The sequence below is a fragment of the Oryzias melastigma genome, linkage group LG22, assembly GCF_002922805.2.
Source record: "Oryzias melastigma strain HK-1 linkage group LG22, ASM292280v2, whole genome shotgun sequence".
Classification (NCBI taxonomy): domain Eukaryota; kingdom Metazoa; phylum Chordata; class Actinopteri; order Beloniformes; family Adrianichthyidae; genus Oryzias; species Oryzias melastigma.
Genome location: NC_050533.1, coordinates 14,575,934 through 14,590,874, shown reverse-complemented (window position 1 = coordinate 14,590,874; position 14,941 = coordinate 14,575,934). Strand labels below are relative to the sequence as shown.

At 39.5% G+C, this 14,941-nt stretch overlaps 1 protein-coding gene across 2 annotated transcripts in view; it reads right to left on the bottom strand.

Annotated features, from left to right (window-relative positions):
* Positions 1-14,941, bottom strand: part of LOC112145601 (latent-transforming growth factor beta-binding protein 2) — an 83,565-nt gene that overhangs the window by 15,473 nt on the left and 53,151 nt on the right. Inside the window, exons 14-29 of one of the 2 annotated variants that reach the window (XM_024270946.2) lie at positions 14,896-14,932; positions 13,626-13,751; positions 12,492-12,620; positions 12,236-12,355; positions 11,899-12,018; positions 8,176-8,295; positions 7,907-8,029; positions 7,641-7,766; positions 7,410-7,535; positions 7,130-7,255; positions 5,478-5,603; positions 5,227-5,352; positions 4,350-4,475; positions 4,078-4,197; positions 1,589-1,711; positions 952-1,071 (exon numbers count right to left, since the gene is read on the bottom strand). In XM_024270946.2, the coding sequence (XP_024126714.1) occupies positions 952-1,071; positions 1,589-1,711; positions 4,078-4,197; positions 4,350-4,475; positions 5,227-5,352; positions 5,478-5,603; positions 7,130-7,255; positions 7,410-7,535; positions 7,641-7,766; positions 7,907-8,029; positions 8,176-8,295; positions 11,899-12,018; positions 12,236-12,355; positions 12,492-12,620; positions 13,626-13,751; positions 14,896-14,932 (1,894 nt within the window). The remainder of the gene's footprint in view (positions 1-951; positions 1,072-1,588; positions 1,712-4,077; positions 4,198-4,349; positions 4,476-5,226; positions 5,353-5,477; positions 5,604-7,129; positions 7,256-7,409; positions 7,536-7,640; positions 7,767-7,906; positions 8,030-8,175; positions 8,296-11,898; positions 12,019-12,235; positions 12,356-12,491; positions 12,621-13,625; positions 13,752-14,895; positions 14,933-14,941) is intronic. The other variant, XM_024270955.2, reaches the window with a different exon arrangement.

Sequence of the window (14,941 nt, the reverse complement as noted above, 5' to 3'; positions counted from 1 at the left end):
AAGTCTTGTACTCTAGTTCAAGAGGTTTTTGTTGTAAATTCACTGAAAATGGTAAGGTGATTAAATTCTAGCCACGAACACTGCGTATGGTCATACATAAACTAGCCTTTTTGGTAAGATCCAGTGTCAGCTACTATATGTTGCGTTCTCCTTCATGGTTTTCAAAACCTTTGGCACAATTTAGGCTGCGCCTGCTTTGACATGAGACAGCTGCATATCTCCAGGCCATATTTACAAATCAATAAGAAGAAAATAAGAGCCCAAACAAGAAAACTGGTTATTCCTTCTAGTTCTCTGATTGTCCTATTTGTGCGTTAAAGCCTTAGTCACATGCACCTGTAGTGGGGTTGACTCATAGATGCTGCATGTTTTTGGTTTGTCCCGGCCCCGTGGACAGGACTGTAGATTGTAGACAGAAGAGGCTGCATTTTAAAGGGAGCACATGCATGTCTCAGATTTCCCTTGAGGTTGTGCGTCCAACTCATAAGACATCATTAAAATGGAACATACCATTGTAGTGCTTGTGGTAAGTGTATTGTGAAATATTTGTAAGGAACTCTTTTTTGTATTCTCTGACTATACTATTATGACACACACATTCTTAACTTTTTATTATTTATTTTCAAAGTCTTTTTGCGTTCAGACTGTAGTCAACCTCATCAGGATTCACTTGCAAGACCCTCATTCTTACATGAACCATCACTTTTTGGTCTACAGTCAAAATTTCACAAATGTCAAGCAAAGTAAACTATCCAAAGATTGAAATTCTATAACAAGCAAAAACATCAATTAACACATGCACTCAACATGAAACGGCATGACAATCTTTGCCTTGAGGTTCAACTGAAACACTGAAATTAAATGAGTAAAGTCACTGGCCTGTGCAAAAATAACATTTTTCTCCAGCATTAAAATGTTATGAACATAACACCTAATGATTTAAGTACTCACCATAATCTTCCTCAAGACTGCTTGACTGATGTTTCATGAAGCATTTATAGGAGCCGATGGTGTTCTCACAGCGCCAGGTACCACACACTGAGCTTCCAAACTCCTTGCACTCATCCTGGTCTGCAAAAAGAGAAACAGTAGATTCACTGTCAAAAAGACGCAAAAGATAACTATTGACTCAAAAGGAGATATTTGTTGCAGTGTTTCTTGACTCCTTGTGTATTAGCTGTACAATAGAAATCTGCCAGGAGACCTGTGGTCAACAAGCTACAAAAATGGCCCAAAAATACAACCAACAAATTTGTGAAAGAGCTAAATGGAGATGTTCCAGAGGGAGAAACACCTTTTGCTCACAATATGGTCATTCACACTTTCTCAGGGGAGTGGTAATTCAGGGCTTTGGCCATGTAATCCAGCAACTCCTCAGCCCAGGATGAGGGTGGAAGGGCCCTGAGCCAACTTGGACGGCACAGGCAATTCCTCATGCATTATAGATAATCAATCACAGCCACTGGGCTATTCTGGATAAGCTTAAGCCTTATGAAGCATGACAATGAAGCCGATGTTGGCATCAAGCCCGTTTATATCAAGAAAGAGCATTTCAGAACAAAACAAGTAGAGTTTTAAGATGCCTTACCTTCACAGTCAGATGTATCAACACTAAATTTAAAGCCGGCTTCACACAAGCACAGGAAAGAGCCATCAGTGTTGATGCACTGTCCCCGGACGCACGTGTCGTCGTTGTTGCATTCGTCCACATCTGAGCTCCATAAGAAAAAGAAAACAGAGAGAAAGATAAGAGGGTCACGACCTGTTACACACCGACTATCACTGTAGATTCTCATCATGCCCTGTCCTCATCAGCTCCACAGAGTACATTTGAGAATCACCCAAAGGATGTGCAATCAAGTGCTTGTCTGAACATAAGATGCATAGGCCGTTTGGAGCATGTAATAGTATATCTGCAAGCACAAGTCAAATGAGGAAAGATATCTACTTCAACTGAAAACATTTCCCCTCAGCCTAGATGCATGTTTTAATGGCTGCAAATGAGCAAATAATTACAACATTACTGCATCACAAGTCATGCAGTCATGGAACCAGTCGTGAAATGTGATCTGACGACCTGGTTAAAGGTGGAGGACACGCAAAGGAAGTTTGTCACGGGGAAAAAGGAGAGTCTTCCCTTGCAATCCTTGTGATCACACGAATCATAGAAGGTGCTGAAACTAATACTCAAAACAAGGATAAATAAAGTACTCAAACATTTCAAATACTTCTTCCCACTCCCTTTCAAGCAATCAATCAAACTCTACTGACTTTAGTTAATGATGACAAAAATTAATGAACCAAATGTAACATAAGTGTGTTTTGTTTTTGTTTGCTTGTTTCTATTTTCTAATCAATGCATTTCATTATTTCTGTAATGACTATGAAATAATTGTGTGTTATGTCGTGTAACGTTTTCTTTTTTTTTTCATTATAATTTTTCAGATTTCAGTCCGAGCTTCACTTTGTCGTCACCATAACCTTAAAAACCTTGGTTCTCCCTTCTTCTTTCACTGTTGTATAAGGTCAGAGGGGTCTGGCTTTCATTGTCAGTACTGTACACACCATGGCAGACTGCAAGCAAATATATGACAACCACTGATTGATAGGATAATTAGGGTCTAGTGTTTGTTGTGGCGGGCAGCCAAAGTACCTGATACACACAAGCAAATTTTCTCTGAGAGTGAGGACCAATTCCATGCTGCTCCAAAGCTGCTGGAGAAGAACATTCGACTAAACAGGAACAAGACAGTATGACCTAACAGCCTCATATCATGACCGGATATTGCCAGGAAACACACAGTTGGCGTAATTGTACTTCCCTCTCACAATATCCTGCAAAAATAACACTGATCCAATTGAGACATCCTGTCCAGAACAATTTAATGTATTTTTACAGCAAACACTCCACTCTGTTGGAAATTCTTTTACTGAGCATTCAGCGCCATTCCTTTCCCTTCCAATGATTAGTAGGTGCGGCTGGAATAACATCAAAATGATGTCAGCACTGAGAGAGATGATGAGACTATCTAAAGACTGATTTACACTGGTCCCTCTGCAGTGTGTCTCTGTTGCGTTAACAAAAAATTTAAAATGTTCATTAATCATTCATTTAGAATGTTTACATCGCCTCCGTCATGTCTGCGTCTGAAGTCCGTCCCTCCGCAACGCAACACAAACTTCACGGAGAAATTCTATTTCCAGACTTTTGACACACCAGTTTTGTGGTAAAAAGCAAAAGAATTGGGAAATAGGTTCAGGTTTCTGAATAAAAACTTCCATTGTATTTTCTAAATCAAATATTTGTTATGTCAAATTTAAGGTGATGTGGACATAAAATAACACACATTAACACTATGGTTAACATTCTTGTCCTTTTTTTCTTTTTTTACCATTGACGCCTAACGTTCAATTTTGAAAATATTAAAACACAACATTATTTGTGACACAAAACACACATTTTACAAGAACTCAGTGAGGCAGGAGAGGATACGAGGCCTGACTGTAAAAGTTTTGGATGTTGATGACACATGGCTACCAGGACAAACCACTCGTCCGGGAATCAGGGGAGAGTATGGATGGACCAGAGATGCAACAGAGACAATGTAAACCAGGGATAGGCAACTTCAGGCCTCGAGGGCCACTGTGTCTGCATGATTCCATGATATCCAAGCCCACTCATGACTGACTACATCGTTCAGGTGTGTGCAGCCAATTGGAACATGCCAGAGCAGGGTATGTTAGAAAACCCTTGAGGCCTGGAGTTGCTTTTCCCTGATGTAACCTGACTGATGGTTGTGAGCCGGACACAATGAAGATGCGCCGCAGACGGACCAGTGTAAATTTGGGGTTAGACCGACTGGCCTTAAAGAACAGGACATTATGGAGACAACAACTCTCTACTAACAAAGAAAAAAAAGGTTCATGCCAAGCAGTAAACCTGTTGAAGCTTGTTTGAAAAGGAACCAGATGTAGTTTACCAAATAACCACTGAGGGATTGTTACTTAAACAAGGAAATTCCACTTTAGGTAAAGTAGTCACTTTTAGACAGCTTTAGTTATGTATTCTTAAAATACCTCTGCAAAACTTTTCATCAACCAACTCAAGACCAGATGGACATGAGCAGCTAAAAGAGCCAATGGAGTTGGTGCATCGGCCTCCAAGACACAGGCTGGTGTCCTGACATTCGTCCACATCTGAAAACACACATTATTTCTTGTGGCATATTCTCACACAGAAGACTCATCAATCCAATTTAAATACCAACTGAATATAAACAGTTTGCTGAAGAAGGGACAGCTTGGAGATCAAACATTTGAGCTACAGTGAGCCATTGACTTAACTATACCTTCACATGAGAGGCCATTGGGTGTCACTGTGAAGCCCTGAGCGCAGGCCGTGCAGGAAAAGGAACCCTCTGTGTTGGTGCAGACACCTGATGGGCAAACGCCCGGAGTTTGGCATTCGTTTATGTCTGAGAAAAAGAAGGAAAAGGTGAGCTGCAGGTCATCATTTGAAGCAAAAGAACTTCTAAAGAAGCTGTTTTTTGATAATTTCTTTGACTAATGTCTCAAAAACTATCATCAACTATGACTCAGCATAGTTAAAAAACAGTAAGTAAAGGCTTCCTTATTAGATCTCACTGATAGTATCTTATTAAAAGGGGACGAGAGATAAGTATGTGGGATGGTCGTCAAAAACGCAACATCGAGCTATTTCAGGTGGCGTCTAATTGCTGTGTCCACAAACAGTCACTCCCCTGCTGATGTGTGGAAATTCCTTGAATTTTTTTTCTTTTTTTTTAATAAAAATATATTCTCCAGATCAACATAGCCTGCTAGTTCTTGTAAATGATGGGGAGGGGAAGTAACTGACTTCATTTCAAATTAAAGCCCTAATATTTTCCATGGCATCAAATGATCCATTAAAATCCTATCAGGGATTGACTTGGACTTGGTTTTGTAAAAATTATTAGGTCTATGTTAGTGAGGAAATTTTCCTCCCGGACAAATATAATCAAAAATACACAGTCGAATAAAAAACGAATGAGTCATATTTAATATTCTTTCAATAAATCTTGACAATTCCTTTCTATTGCTGTAACAGATCTAAGACCAATAAAGGACCTTTAAAGGACTGATACATTTTAGATTCATCCTAAACTCCAGATCATACAACAATAGGCTAGAGTATAATTTTTAAACATGTCAACAACCAGATAACACCTTGACAAGTGTGTCCATCTTCAGACAGCTGAAAGCCAGTTTGACAGCTCTGGCAGGTGTAAGATCCTTGGGTGTTCAAGCACATCTGACCCGGGCACACACTAGAGCCCAGGCACTCATTCACATCTGGAAACATACAGAGACCCATGAAAGCAACAAATATGCTGGTGGGAGATTCTAATTATATTGTTGAACAAGTTGAACAAATGCCGCAAATATTGAGGTGGAAGAATTCATAGAAATGTCCTTACCATCACACTGCTGCCCATCATCAGAGACCCTGAAACCAGGCTGACAGGTGACACACGTGAACGAACCCTCTGTGTTCGTACAAGTCCCCTGGGGGCATGTTGTGGGAAGCGCACATTCATCAATATCTGTTATGAAACGAGACACAAGAGCAAAAAATTATGAAAGCGTTCATTTCAAGTTAAATTTAAGCCTTTTAAGACCTTGTATATGAAAAATTAAGACCATTTGTCTGCCTAATTCTCAGCCCGAAAGTAACGTAATCAATTAGGGTTCAAATTTCAGTAATTAAAATACAATTACTAGACTACAGAAAACCTTCATTACACACATTTTGATGCAGCGAAACCATCGGTGGCTAATAAACCACACTTGTGTAAACAGTTTGCTGTGATGTTGTCTTTTGGTTAAATGAAACAAAACAGAGACTAATAAACAAAAAACAAAAAAAAAGAGCACTGATGCACATGCGCTAATCCAGAAGTTGAGACTGGTCAAAGTAAGATTAAGAGACTGTAAACATGGACAAATTCGTACAGGCATTTTGCAACTGGAGATTTTTGAATATTCTAATTTGTTGAAAAAAAAGGCAAATATTTAATTGATTGTTGTTCTGAAGAACTTGATAAATGCAGGGAATGCACCTCCTTTCTCATGTTCTTTTCTTCTAATTTTAGCTTGTACATCTTTATCCTCACTTGCAATCTTCCTTTTGAACAATCTTTTCGGTATTTTGTTTTTCAAGGACTTTTACTAAGAAAAATGAATTTATTTGCTGCATGTTTCACTTCTACCATTGCTTTATTGCTATATCTTGAACTATAAATCACAATTGTGTTCTGAAACTGTATAAATCATTTATTGTGGTTTTTTTTTGTCCCGTTATAAACTAACCAACAAACGAACCAGCCTCCAACTTGCATAGAAATCTACTTACTTGACTGTGAATGAATTTAGAGTCTCGAGACAACAAATGAAACGTACCCCATACGACGCGCATGCTCAGGGTTTTTGTTAGCGTTAGAGGAGAGAGGGACATAAATCCCATTTTCTAGTAATGATAATATATTAAAATCACAGAGATGCTAAAATGACGATATAAAGTGCTGTCTGGTTCACAGTTTTAACGGCATCAGCCTGTAGCCGCTCTATGGGAGATAAAGTAGCAAATACCAGACACAAACGTGCGTACCTCCACCAGATCTTATACCCATACGCAGTACCAAACCGTACCAGCTTTCACTCGTTCTGGTCACAACTAGCTTCTCACCTTCTTCCATTTTGCACTGTGTCATAAATCTGTTCATTCTGAAGTTAGCATTGAGCTAACAAGGCATTTTTAAGGTCAATAGGGATGTAAAAACATAGTTTATCATATAGGTGCATCTCAGCCATCAATTTATAAATTTAACTCAATTAAATTAAATAAATGCAAATTAAGCAATCCTTACTTTAAAACATTACTATTACTTTATTTTTCTTCAGCCAGAGAGCCACCAAGGAGAGATTAAAGAGCCATATGAGACTCTGGATCCGCAGATTGCAGACCTCTTAAATAGCCAAATCCTCCTCTTTTTACCTCCTGTGATTTTAAGTTAAGGTATCTGTGATCTGCTTTTTTTTTTTTATATATATAGTTGTCAAGGTGTCAAACCTTTGCAGAATTCCCCGTCATGCGAAACCCTGTACCCAGCGGGGCAGTTCTCACAGGAGTACGAGCCCTCAGAGTTTAGGCAGATTCCATTGGCGCATGTAGAGAGGGACTGGCACTCATCGATATCTGTGTAATAACACACAAGCACGTAAGAAAGAAGTGGAGGGAATCCTGTTGCGCAACACAGGCAGTTCCATAGAGCGCTGGCAAAATGTGTTAAGTCTTTAACAGCCCTAATGGGTTCCACTCAGTGAGAAGCACAGCTGGGAATTGAATTTACCTTCACAGCTCTGCTGGTCCAAAGACACTCTGTAGCCAGCCCTACATCTGGAGCAAATGAAGGATCCTTCTGTGTTGGCACACACCCCGCCCAGACACATGTCACCCCGGGCACATTCATCAATATCTGGAAGCACACAAAAAAAAAAAAATACCCATAAGTCATCACTATCTACTAGAATTTCCTTCATACCGGTGATTAATATACATCATTCTACAGTTATTTTCTTGCCTTCACATCTAAGTCCGTCAGCAGATGGTCCAAATCCGGGTCTGCAGTTCTGGCAAGTGTAGGAACCTGCAGTGTTGATGCAAATTCCCACAGGGCAGGCATTACCAGTTCCGCACTCGTTGACATCTAGCAAAAAAGAAATAATTTGGAGACATTATGCTGCAGTTGGGAAAAGTCCAGGAGTGTGTGTGTGCGTGTGTATGTGTGTGCAACAGGGGGGTGTTGCATGAGTTACACCCAACCACACTAAATAATCCTTCACAGACCTTCACAGGATTTTCTGTCTGGAGTAACTTGGTAACCATGGTTACAGGTGCATTCATGGGTGCCTTCCAGATTGACACAGTGGCCGTGGTTGCAAACTTCCGGCAGGACACATTCGTTCACATCTGGAGGAAAGATATAGACGAGGAAAAAAGAGACGGGCCTCAGAAAATAAAGACAACCGCAAACTCTTTATGGCTCTTTTACATGGTATTGCAAGGTTTGCGTTGTCGTTTTTGGGAGGCTGTCAGACTTTCTGACAGACAGTTACCTCGGCAAACGTTGTCCGAAGAGAGTTTGTAGCCATGAAAACAATTGCACCGATAGGAGCCCTGTGTATTGACACACCTACCCCGACCGCACACTGTCTGGTTCAAGCATTCGTTTACATCTGCAAAAAAAAAAGGGAAAAAATCATCATACAACAAATGAGAACATTCAAAACATTTGTGTTTTTCCTTGTTTTGAGACAAGTTTATGATAACAAAACATTTCAAGAAATGCAAACCAGGTGCATCTTTGTTTAAAACAGACAAAAAAAGCAGAAAACACTAAAACAATGCAAACAAACATGAAAAAGCAGAACAAAAACACATTATTTCATAAAACTTTTATGAGAAATGTCAGTTTTCCAGCTTTAGCTATTGTTCTGTCTGTTTTGTTGCAGAGCTTTTGATTTGTGCCTCTGAATTTGGATAGAAAAACTAAAATAAAATTCACAGAACGTGTGTTTTCTAAATGGAGTAGAAGGAAAACAATTAAAGGATAATAACTTACAGTAACAGAAGTGATTCAATTCTGTCTTCACTCTCACCTCATTCATAAAAACCTTTTACTACTCACATCAGAAGCTTTATTTTTCCTTTTGTTAGTCAGAAAGGACTGTAAAACAGTGGAATTTATCAGGTGTTTATAGCATTTTAACCTACATTGTGGTTCAAAAAATGTTCAAAAGAAGAGAAGCACATTTTTATATGTAAGTGTAAAGGAGATGCTCATGAGATGTAAATCCTGGAGCTCATGGACATGGAGTGAAAAAAATCTTAACAAACTGTTTTTTTGTGTTTAACCAAGAGCACTGCCAGACATCTGTCAGAGCACCCCGGTACCGATAAGCTCTAACAAGAAAACCTGCTTTCTCAATCAGACCAACATTTATCTGTGATATGGCCAATTGGGCCGCAAATGCTACTATTTAAATTCAATTGGCTGAAGCATATTCTGGAAACTCACCATTTTGTGTTTTATGTGGCTCCAGCAAGCTACACACAAACTATGGTACTGTTTGTCCTGAATGCTTTAGTTTAGAATAAAAATAGTTCCTTCCAATTTCACACCTTGTTTACAATTTCCTGCTTGATATCAGCAGAGATAATAACATAATAAATTGTATTTTTTGGAGGGGGGGGGGTGCAGGGAATCGATTACCTATAAACAAGGACCCACTCCAATGAAAATTTAGGTGTTTTAAACATGTTCTTGTAACATTTTTCTCATGCTGGAAGACATATGTAAAATTATTTTTAAATAACTGCATCCTTGAGTATTTACTCAAATGGTGCAGCAACTTGAGTGGGCAATAGAGGGCCTTCTCTGCACCAATTTTGATGCATCCACTTTTAAATAGCTTTGTCTTCATTCTCCTCGTCTGTCATGCCATTTGTGTCTAAACTGTTCAGCTAGATGGCTCCAATATTGCTATTTTTTGCCATGCTAATGTTAGCTTGGCGCTTTGAGATGCTTTAAGATAGCAGGAGAGAGTGTAATTAAAGGGTTGATGGGAAATTAGCCGAAGCCAGCTAGCTAGCTAGCAAAGCTAGCCGAATTACTAATGAGCTCCTGCAGCAAATATGTCCAAAAGAAATGACACAGGGTTTTTGATTTTGGCTAAAAACTGCATAATTGTAATTAAAATATTACTGGGAAGGATTTTACAACAGAAAAAAAATAGTTAGAGTGGGACGTCAAGTTTCTAGGGAAGTGGAAAAAAAGAAACAAATTCAAGTGAAGATCTTTTATTTTTAGTCAGTTTTTTTATGCAAACCTTTTTGGAACATTTTTAGGAAAGTGGCTTCAGAAGCTAAAGTTTCTCAAAAACTCCAAAAGATCCACAGGGGAGAGGGGATGTGGTAAGTAAGAGCAGCCAGCTTGTTATGCTAAAAAGGTCACTTGCTGGTGGGGGCTTTTTTGTGTTAACCCAAACATAACATGCACTCAGGGCTGTCAGCAACTGTTTCTCCAGACTAAGTATCACCTGTAAATTAAACCAAGGGAAACATTTTGGGTAAGTGAAGAAACTTGTTTATGTATCATGACCTCTTTGCAGTGGGCCGACCCTCGTCTCCTCTCATACAGTGTTGCAAACTCGCCAACTTTCTCACTATATTTAGCAACTTTCCGACCTCCTTGGTGACTTTTTTTATCAAAAGCGTCTAGAGATGAATCTGAAGCCTCTCCCTGGTGTCACTGGAGACTTTCTTGGTGTTTGGGAGCTGAAATTTGAACGTACGTATTGTTCTGCCATCACTATTTTCACAGAGCAAGAATAGATGCTGCTGTGAGGCTCCGCCCACATCAAACCTGCCTGGAAAGGTCGGTGCGACAGTTCTCGAGTGTAGGGAAATTTACTCCACGCCACATTATGAAATGAATGTTCCAGTGGATCCTACACAGTTTACAGTGTTAGATTTAAAATTGACTTATTCTAAACATCTATTTATCTTTTTATCCATTCATTAATCTCCAATGCTAGAGTCTCAACCAGGCACTTTTGGGTGAAGGTGGGATACACCCAGGTCACCATTCTGTTGCAAGGCCAGACACACACACCTAAAGACAATTTAGTGAGACCAACAAACCTCAAAATCAAGTTTCTGAAAACCAAGTATGCACAAGTCATTAACTTAATAAGGAGCTGGCAACACTACTTTCATTCATCTTTTATGACGTTTGGTCCTCCTGTCCATCTTGTCTTGCTGGGCTCAAAATTGCAATGTCCAATAAAGCATTGTTTTTTTTTTTTTCAAAGCTGTATCCAGAAGTATATATTTTCCCTCCTCACATGGAAGTATTTTCAACAATTTCTTAAAAAAAAGAGTTAATCAAATTACTAAAAATACATGAGGTAAATATATGACCGTATGTGCATCACCCATGGAAATGTAAACTAGCAGAGACAGTTAGAGGCTGCTGTCATTGGTGCTTTTTGGGGCTTTCACATGGTTAAAAGAAAAAAATGCTGCAATATAAAGTCTGCAGCAAAACAAAGTAAGTTTTATAGATAACATTCATTCCTTTTATCTGAGTTAAAATCCTAAAACTGCATTCACACTGTAGGTGATTTGCACATCAGGGGAGTCCAGTTTCAACGTTAAGCCAATGAACAGAAGCAATTAGGGGATCAAAGGGTTCAGATATCGGAACTTTGGCAAAGAAGATGCCTCGTGTTGACCAGTCAGGGACTCAACTTTAGGCATGTGACATGCTGATGTTGCAGTCAGCAGTTAAAGTTCAAAACTAATAAAATTGTCTCGATGCAAACAAGAAAAATATTCTAAAGTGCAGAAGGAAAACAATCTTCTTGATGTTGGTTAAATATTTAAACTTTGGATATGCGACATCAAGGTGCCTTAATTGCATTGCGAAAGCGCATTCCTGCCTGAGCGCTGCACCAGATGCTCAAAACACACCGCAGGACCTCCGATTGTGTCTGTATTTGACTTAATATTGAAACAGGATATCGCTGATGGGGGCGAATTGTGAACACAACTTAGGGGCTACAGATTTGATCAAATTTATGCCACTTGGCTAACAGTCCAGCAGCATATAGCAAACTGCCGATAAATCTGTTGCCATATGCCCTTCGTGTTTCAGGGTCCAGGCCTTTTTTATGTCTATGTTGCTTAATAGAAAATGACAGATGCTCTTTTTTCAGAACTGACAGAACTAAGTCAAAAACTTTTTTTTGGTTCTGTTGCTTTGACGGTTGCCTTACCCACACATCTTTCATTGATGAGTCTAAACCCGGGGCTGCAGGCCTGGCACTGGAAGGAGCCCAGTGTGTTGATGCAGATCCCGCTGGGACACGAGCTGGGATCCTTGCACTCATCTACATCTGCTCGAACAGAAGGTGGGACAGAAAAAAAGAGCTGCTTACTAAACTACTTGTAGACAAAAGAGTTTGTGTTTCCTAATTGTAGATGTATTCTCTCAGCCGAGAAGGAAAAAGTTCACTTCCTGGCTCTGATCAGAGGAAAATGTGGGTAACTTCAAAAATGTTGATAGGTGGAGCTGGGTTTGTGCTGCTGTGTGGATTTATGCTTGGAAGTCACCTTCACATTGGTCTCTCCACGATTTGGCAAAACCACTGTTGCATTCACAGGTGTAAGATCCTTCCGTGTTGACGCATTTCCCATTCTGGCATTTGTTGGGCATGCTGCACTCATTAATGTCTGCCAGTGAAAAGAAAACCAACAGCAGAGGAAAGCAAAGTTACTGTTGTACTCCACATCTTTTAATAAGACAGCACAAATGTTTTTTTCTTTTTTATTTTGACATTTTATCTTTAACTGTGCATTAGAGTCTCACCTTGACAGAACTTCCTGTTCTGTGTGATCACCTGGCTGTAACCACTGTGGCACTGGCATGAGTAGGAGCCATAGCTGTTTATGCAGCGACCCTTCCCTTCACATGGGTTTTCATCACACTCATTTACATCTATAGAAGTAAAAAAAGAAAGCTTTTTATTTTGATGAATTTACTATAAAACTGTAAAAGAATCTAAGTTAAGCCTTTGGTGTTTTATAGAAGATGATTGGGATAGGAGGTCACAGAATCTTGGCAGCTCTCTTTGTGTCCTGCAGTCAGCCATTTAAGAACAGGTCGACAAAAACAAGTGGATCCCTTTCATTTTGGCTACTTTAATAATTTTTTTAAGACTTCTGTGCCCCGGGTTATTGGTACTCTAGGCTTGTTTGCACTGACAGATATGACTCTGGTTCCGGCTCCTTTCTGGAGTCTGCGACATGTCTTGTGTTCTCGCTTACCAACACAGTTTCACACCAATTAGAGCAGAATAAATGAGCAGCCTGTTTTGAGTAAATATTTCGCTGTGCAATGTTTCCAGAGTTCAAATTTCTGAAATTTGGCAAAGAATTTATGTCAATCCATGAAAATGTCAGCTTTGGCCCATGATGTGCTAATGATGAAGCAGATCATTGACATTTGTCCTCCTTTTATTGACTTGATAATAAAAAGTTAATCTAGTTTATTTTGATAAAGATTTTTGCCCTCCTCGGACTTGTGGGATAGAAAGTCACCAAACTGGGTCACAGAGAGAGTACCACTGAAATTGTCATCATTCAGATGCAGCTCCTGCAGTAGATTGTGAACCTCTCTGTAATGGGAGAGTCTCATGAACCCAGAGCTTTTCAAAATAAATAAACTTGTTCTCACACCATCATCTGTGTCTTCCATATATTGACTGTACACGAGATATACGGATATACAGCCAATGCTTCTGTGTAACGATGAGGCTTAAAACTTATGGACACATTATTGGACAAGGGTCGAGCAGCAATTTGACGAACATCAAAACTGAGGCAGCATTTGCCAAATCGCAGCGAGAATCATGTCTGGTGTAAAAGCAGCGTTATTTTAGAAACATTATGAGTACCACCATTAATAACACAAACTTTGTGTTTTAGTACTTATGATTCTCACCGATGCAATTGGTCTGCAAGGCACTGAGCTTAAATCCAGGTTCACACAGACAAGTGTAGCCAGTCTGTACCAAAATGCATTTTCCACGGCCGCATATAGAGGGTATTGAAGCGCACTTGTTAATACCTGCAGAGAAACGCACAGTCATGGCACAGAAATCAGACGGATTGTAGAAAATACAAAAAGAAAAAGCATTCCACTAACACATGTTACTCTTCATGGGTAATCGTCTTGCTGTTTTATTGGTAGAATTTTGGATGAGAGGAGTGGTTTTACAGTGGCGTAGTGTTCTAACAGGTGGTATGGCGCTCTCACAAAGACTTAGTCAAGAAACAAGTCATGCGCTGCAGAGCCTGACGTTAGTTTTGTTCTTGTCTTCTCTGTCCAAAAGGATTTAGGTAAAACAGAGATATTGAGTTTGGCACTTGATGTTTCGCTAAAGACAAAGGGCCTATCTCTGTAAATTCACTTCTTCCATCCCTTCATGGTTTACATCAGCCAAGCAGCGTTTATTCCCATCCCTGATTTTTTTTCCTCGTTCTTCATAAATACGGTCTGCAAAACAAACCTGTTCTTGGTTTCTTACACGAAAGCGTTTCTTACTTTTGGAAAGCACAAAACCTTTATGTCATGCTGAACTGTCTGCCAGGACATGACAGAGACCACATAAAATGAAATGTTGAGGTCTGGGCTGCTTTTTTTGCGTTGTGCTCCCGCTGCTCCATTTATCCATGCCAGTTTGTCTTTAAGATATTTCCAACCTTGCTTCAAATTGTTCTGCTGTTATTCCCTGAACTTATATCTTACCTGTGGGTGAAACTTTAGGGTTTATTTCCTTTAAATCTGGCATCAGGTTGATGCTTGGAGAGTCTGGAGAGGTATTTGTTTGGAGGAATGGAGTGGGTCATAACGTAAACACAAACGAGCAAACTGGTTAGATCTGTCTTTAGAGACTCTAACTTTAACATCCAGCCAAGTCCCTACTGCTAAAATGAGACCTTTTCCCAGGCATTTCTGTCTCGTTTGCCCCTTATTTCACTCTAAAGATTTACTATTGCTTTTTTGGTGCCAAGCATTACCCAAATTAATTTGAAGACTTGTTCCATGTAGCACTAGACTAAATGTTTTTTAAGTCATGTGAGGAAATGGAAAGCACTTTTATAGAACAAAAATATGTTTGGGTTTTAAATAATGACCTTTGTCATTTACCACAACTGGGGAAGCACTTGATCAAAAAAGACTTTTGTCAATATAAAGGAAGAAAAAATACCTGGCTGCTTCAATGGAGAGTCAGTCACAACAGCTGGCTAGAAAAA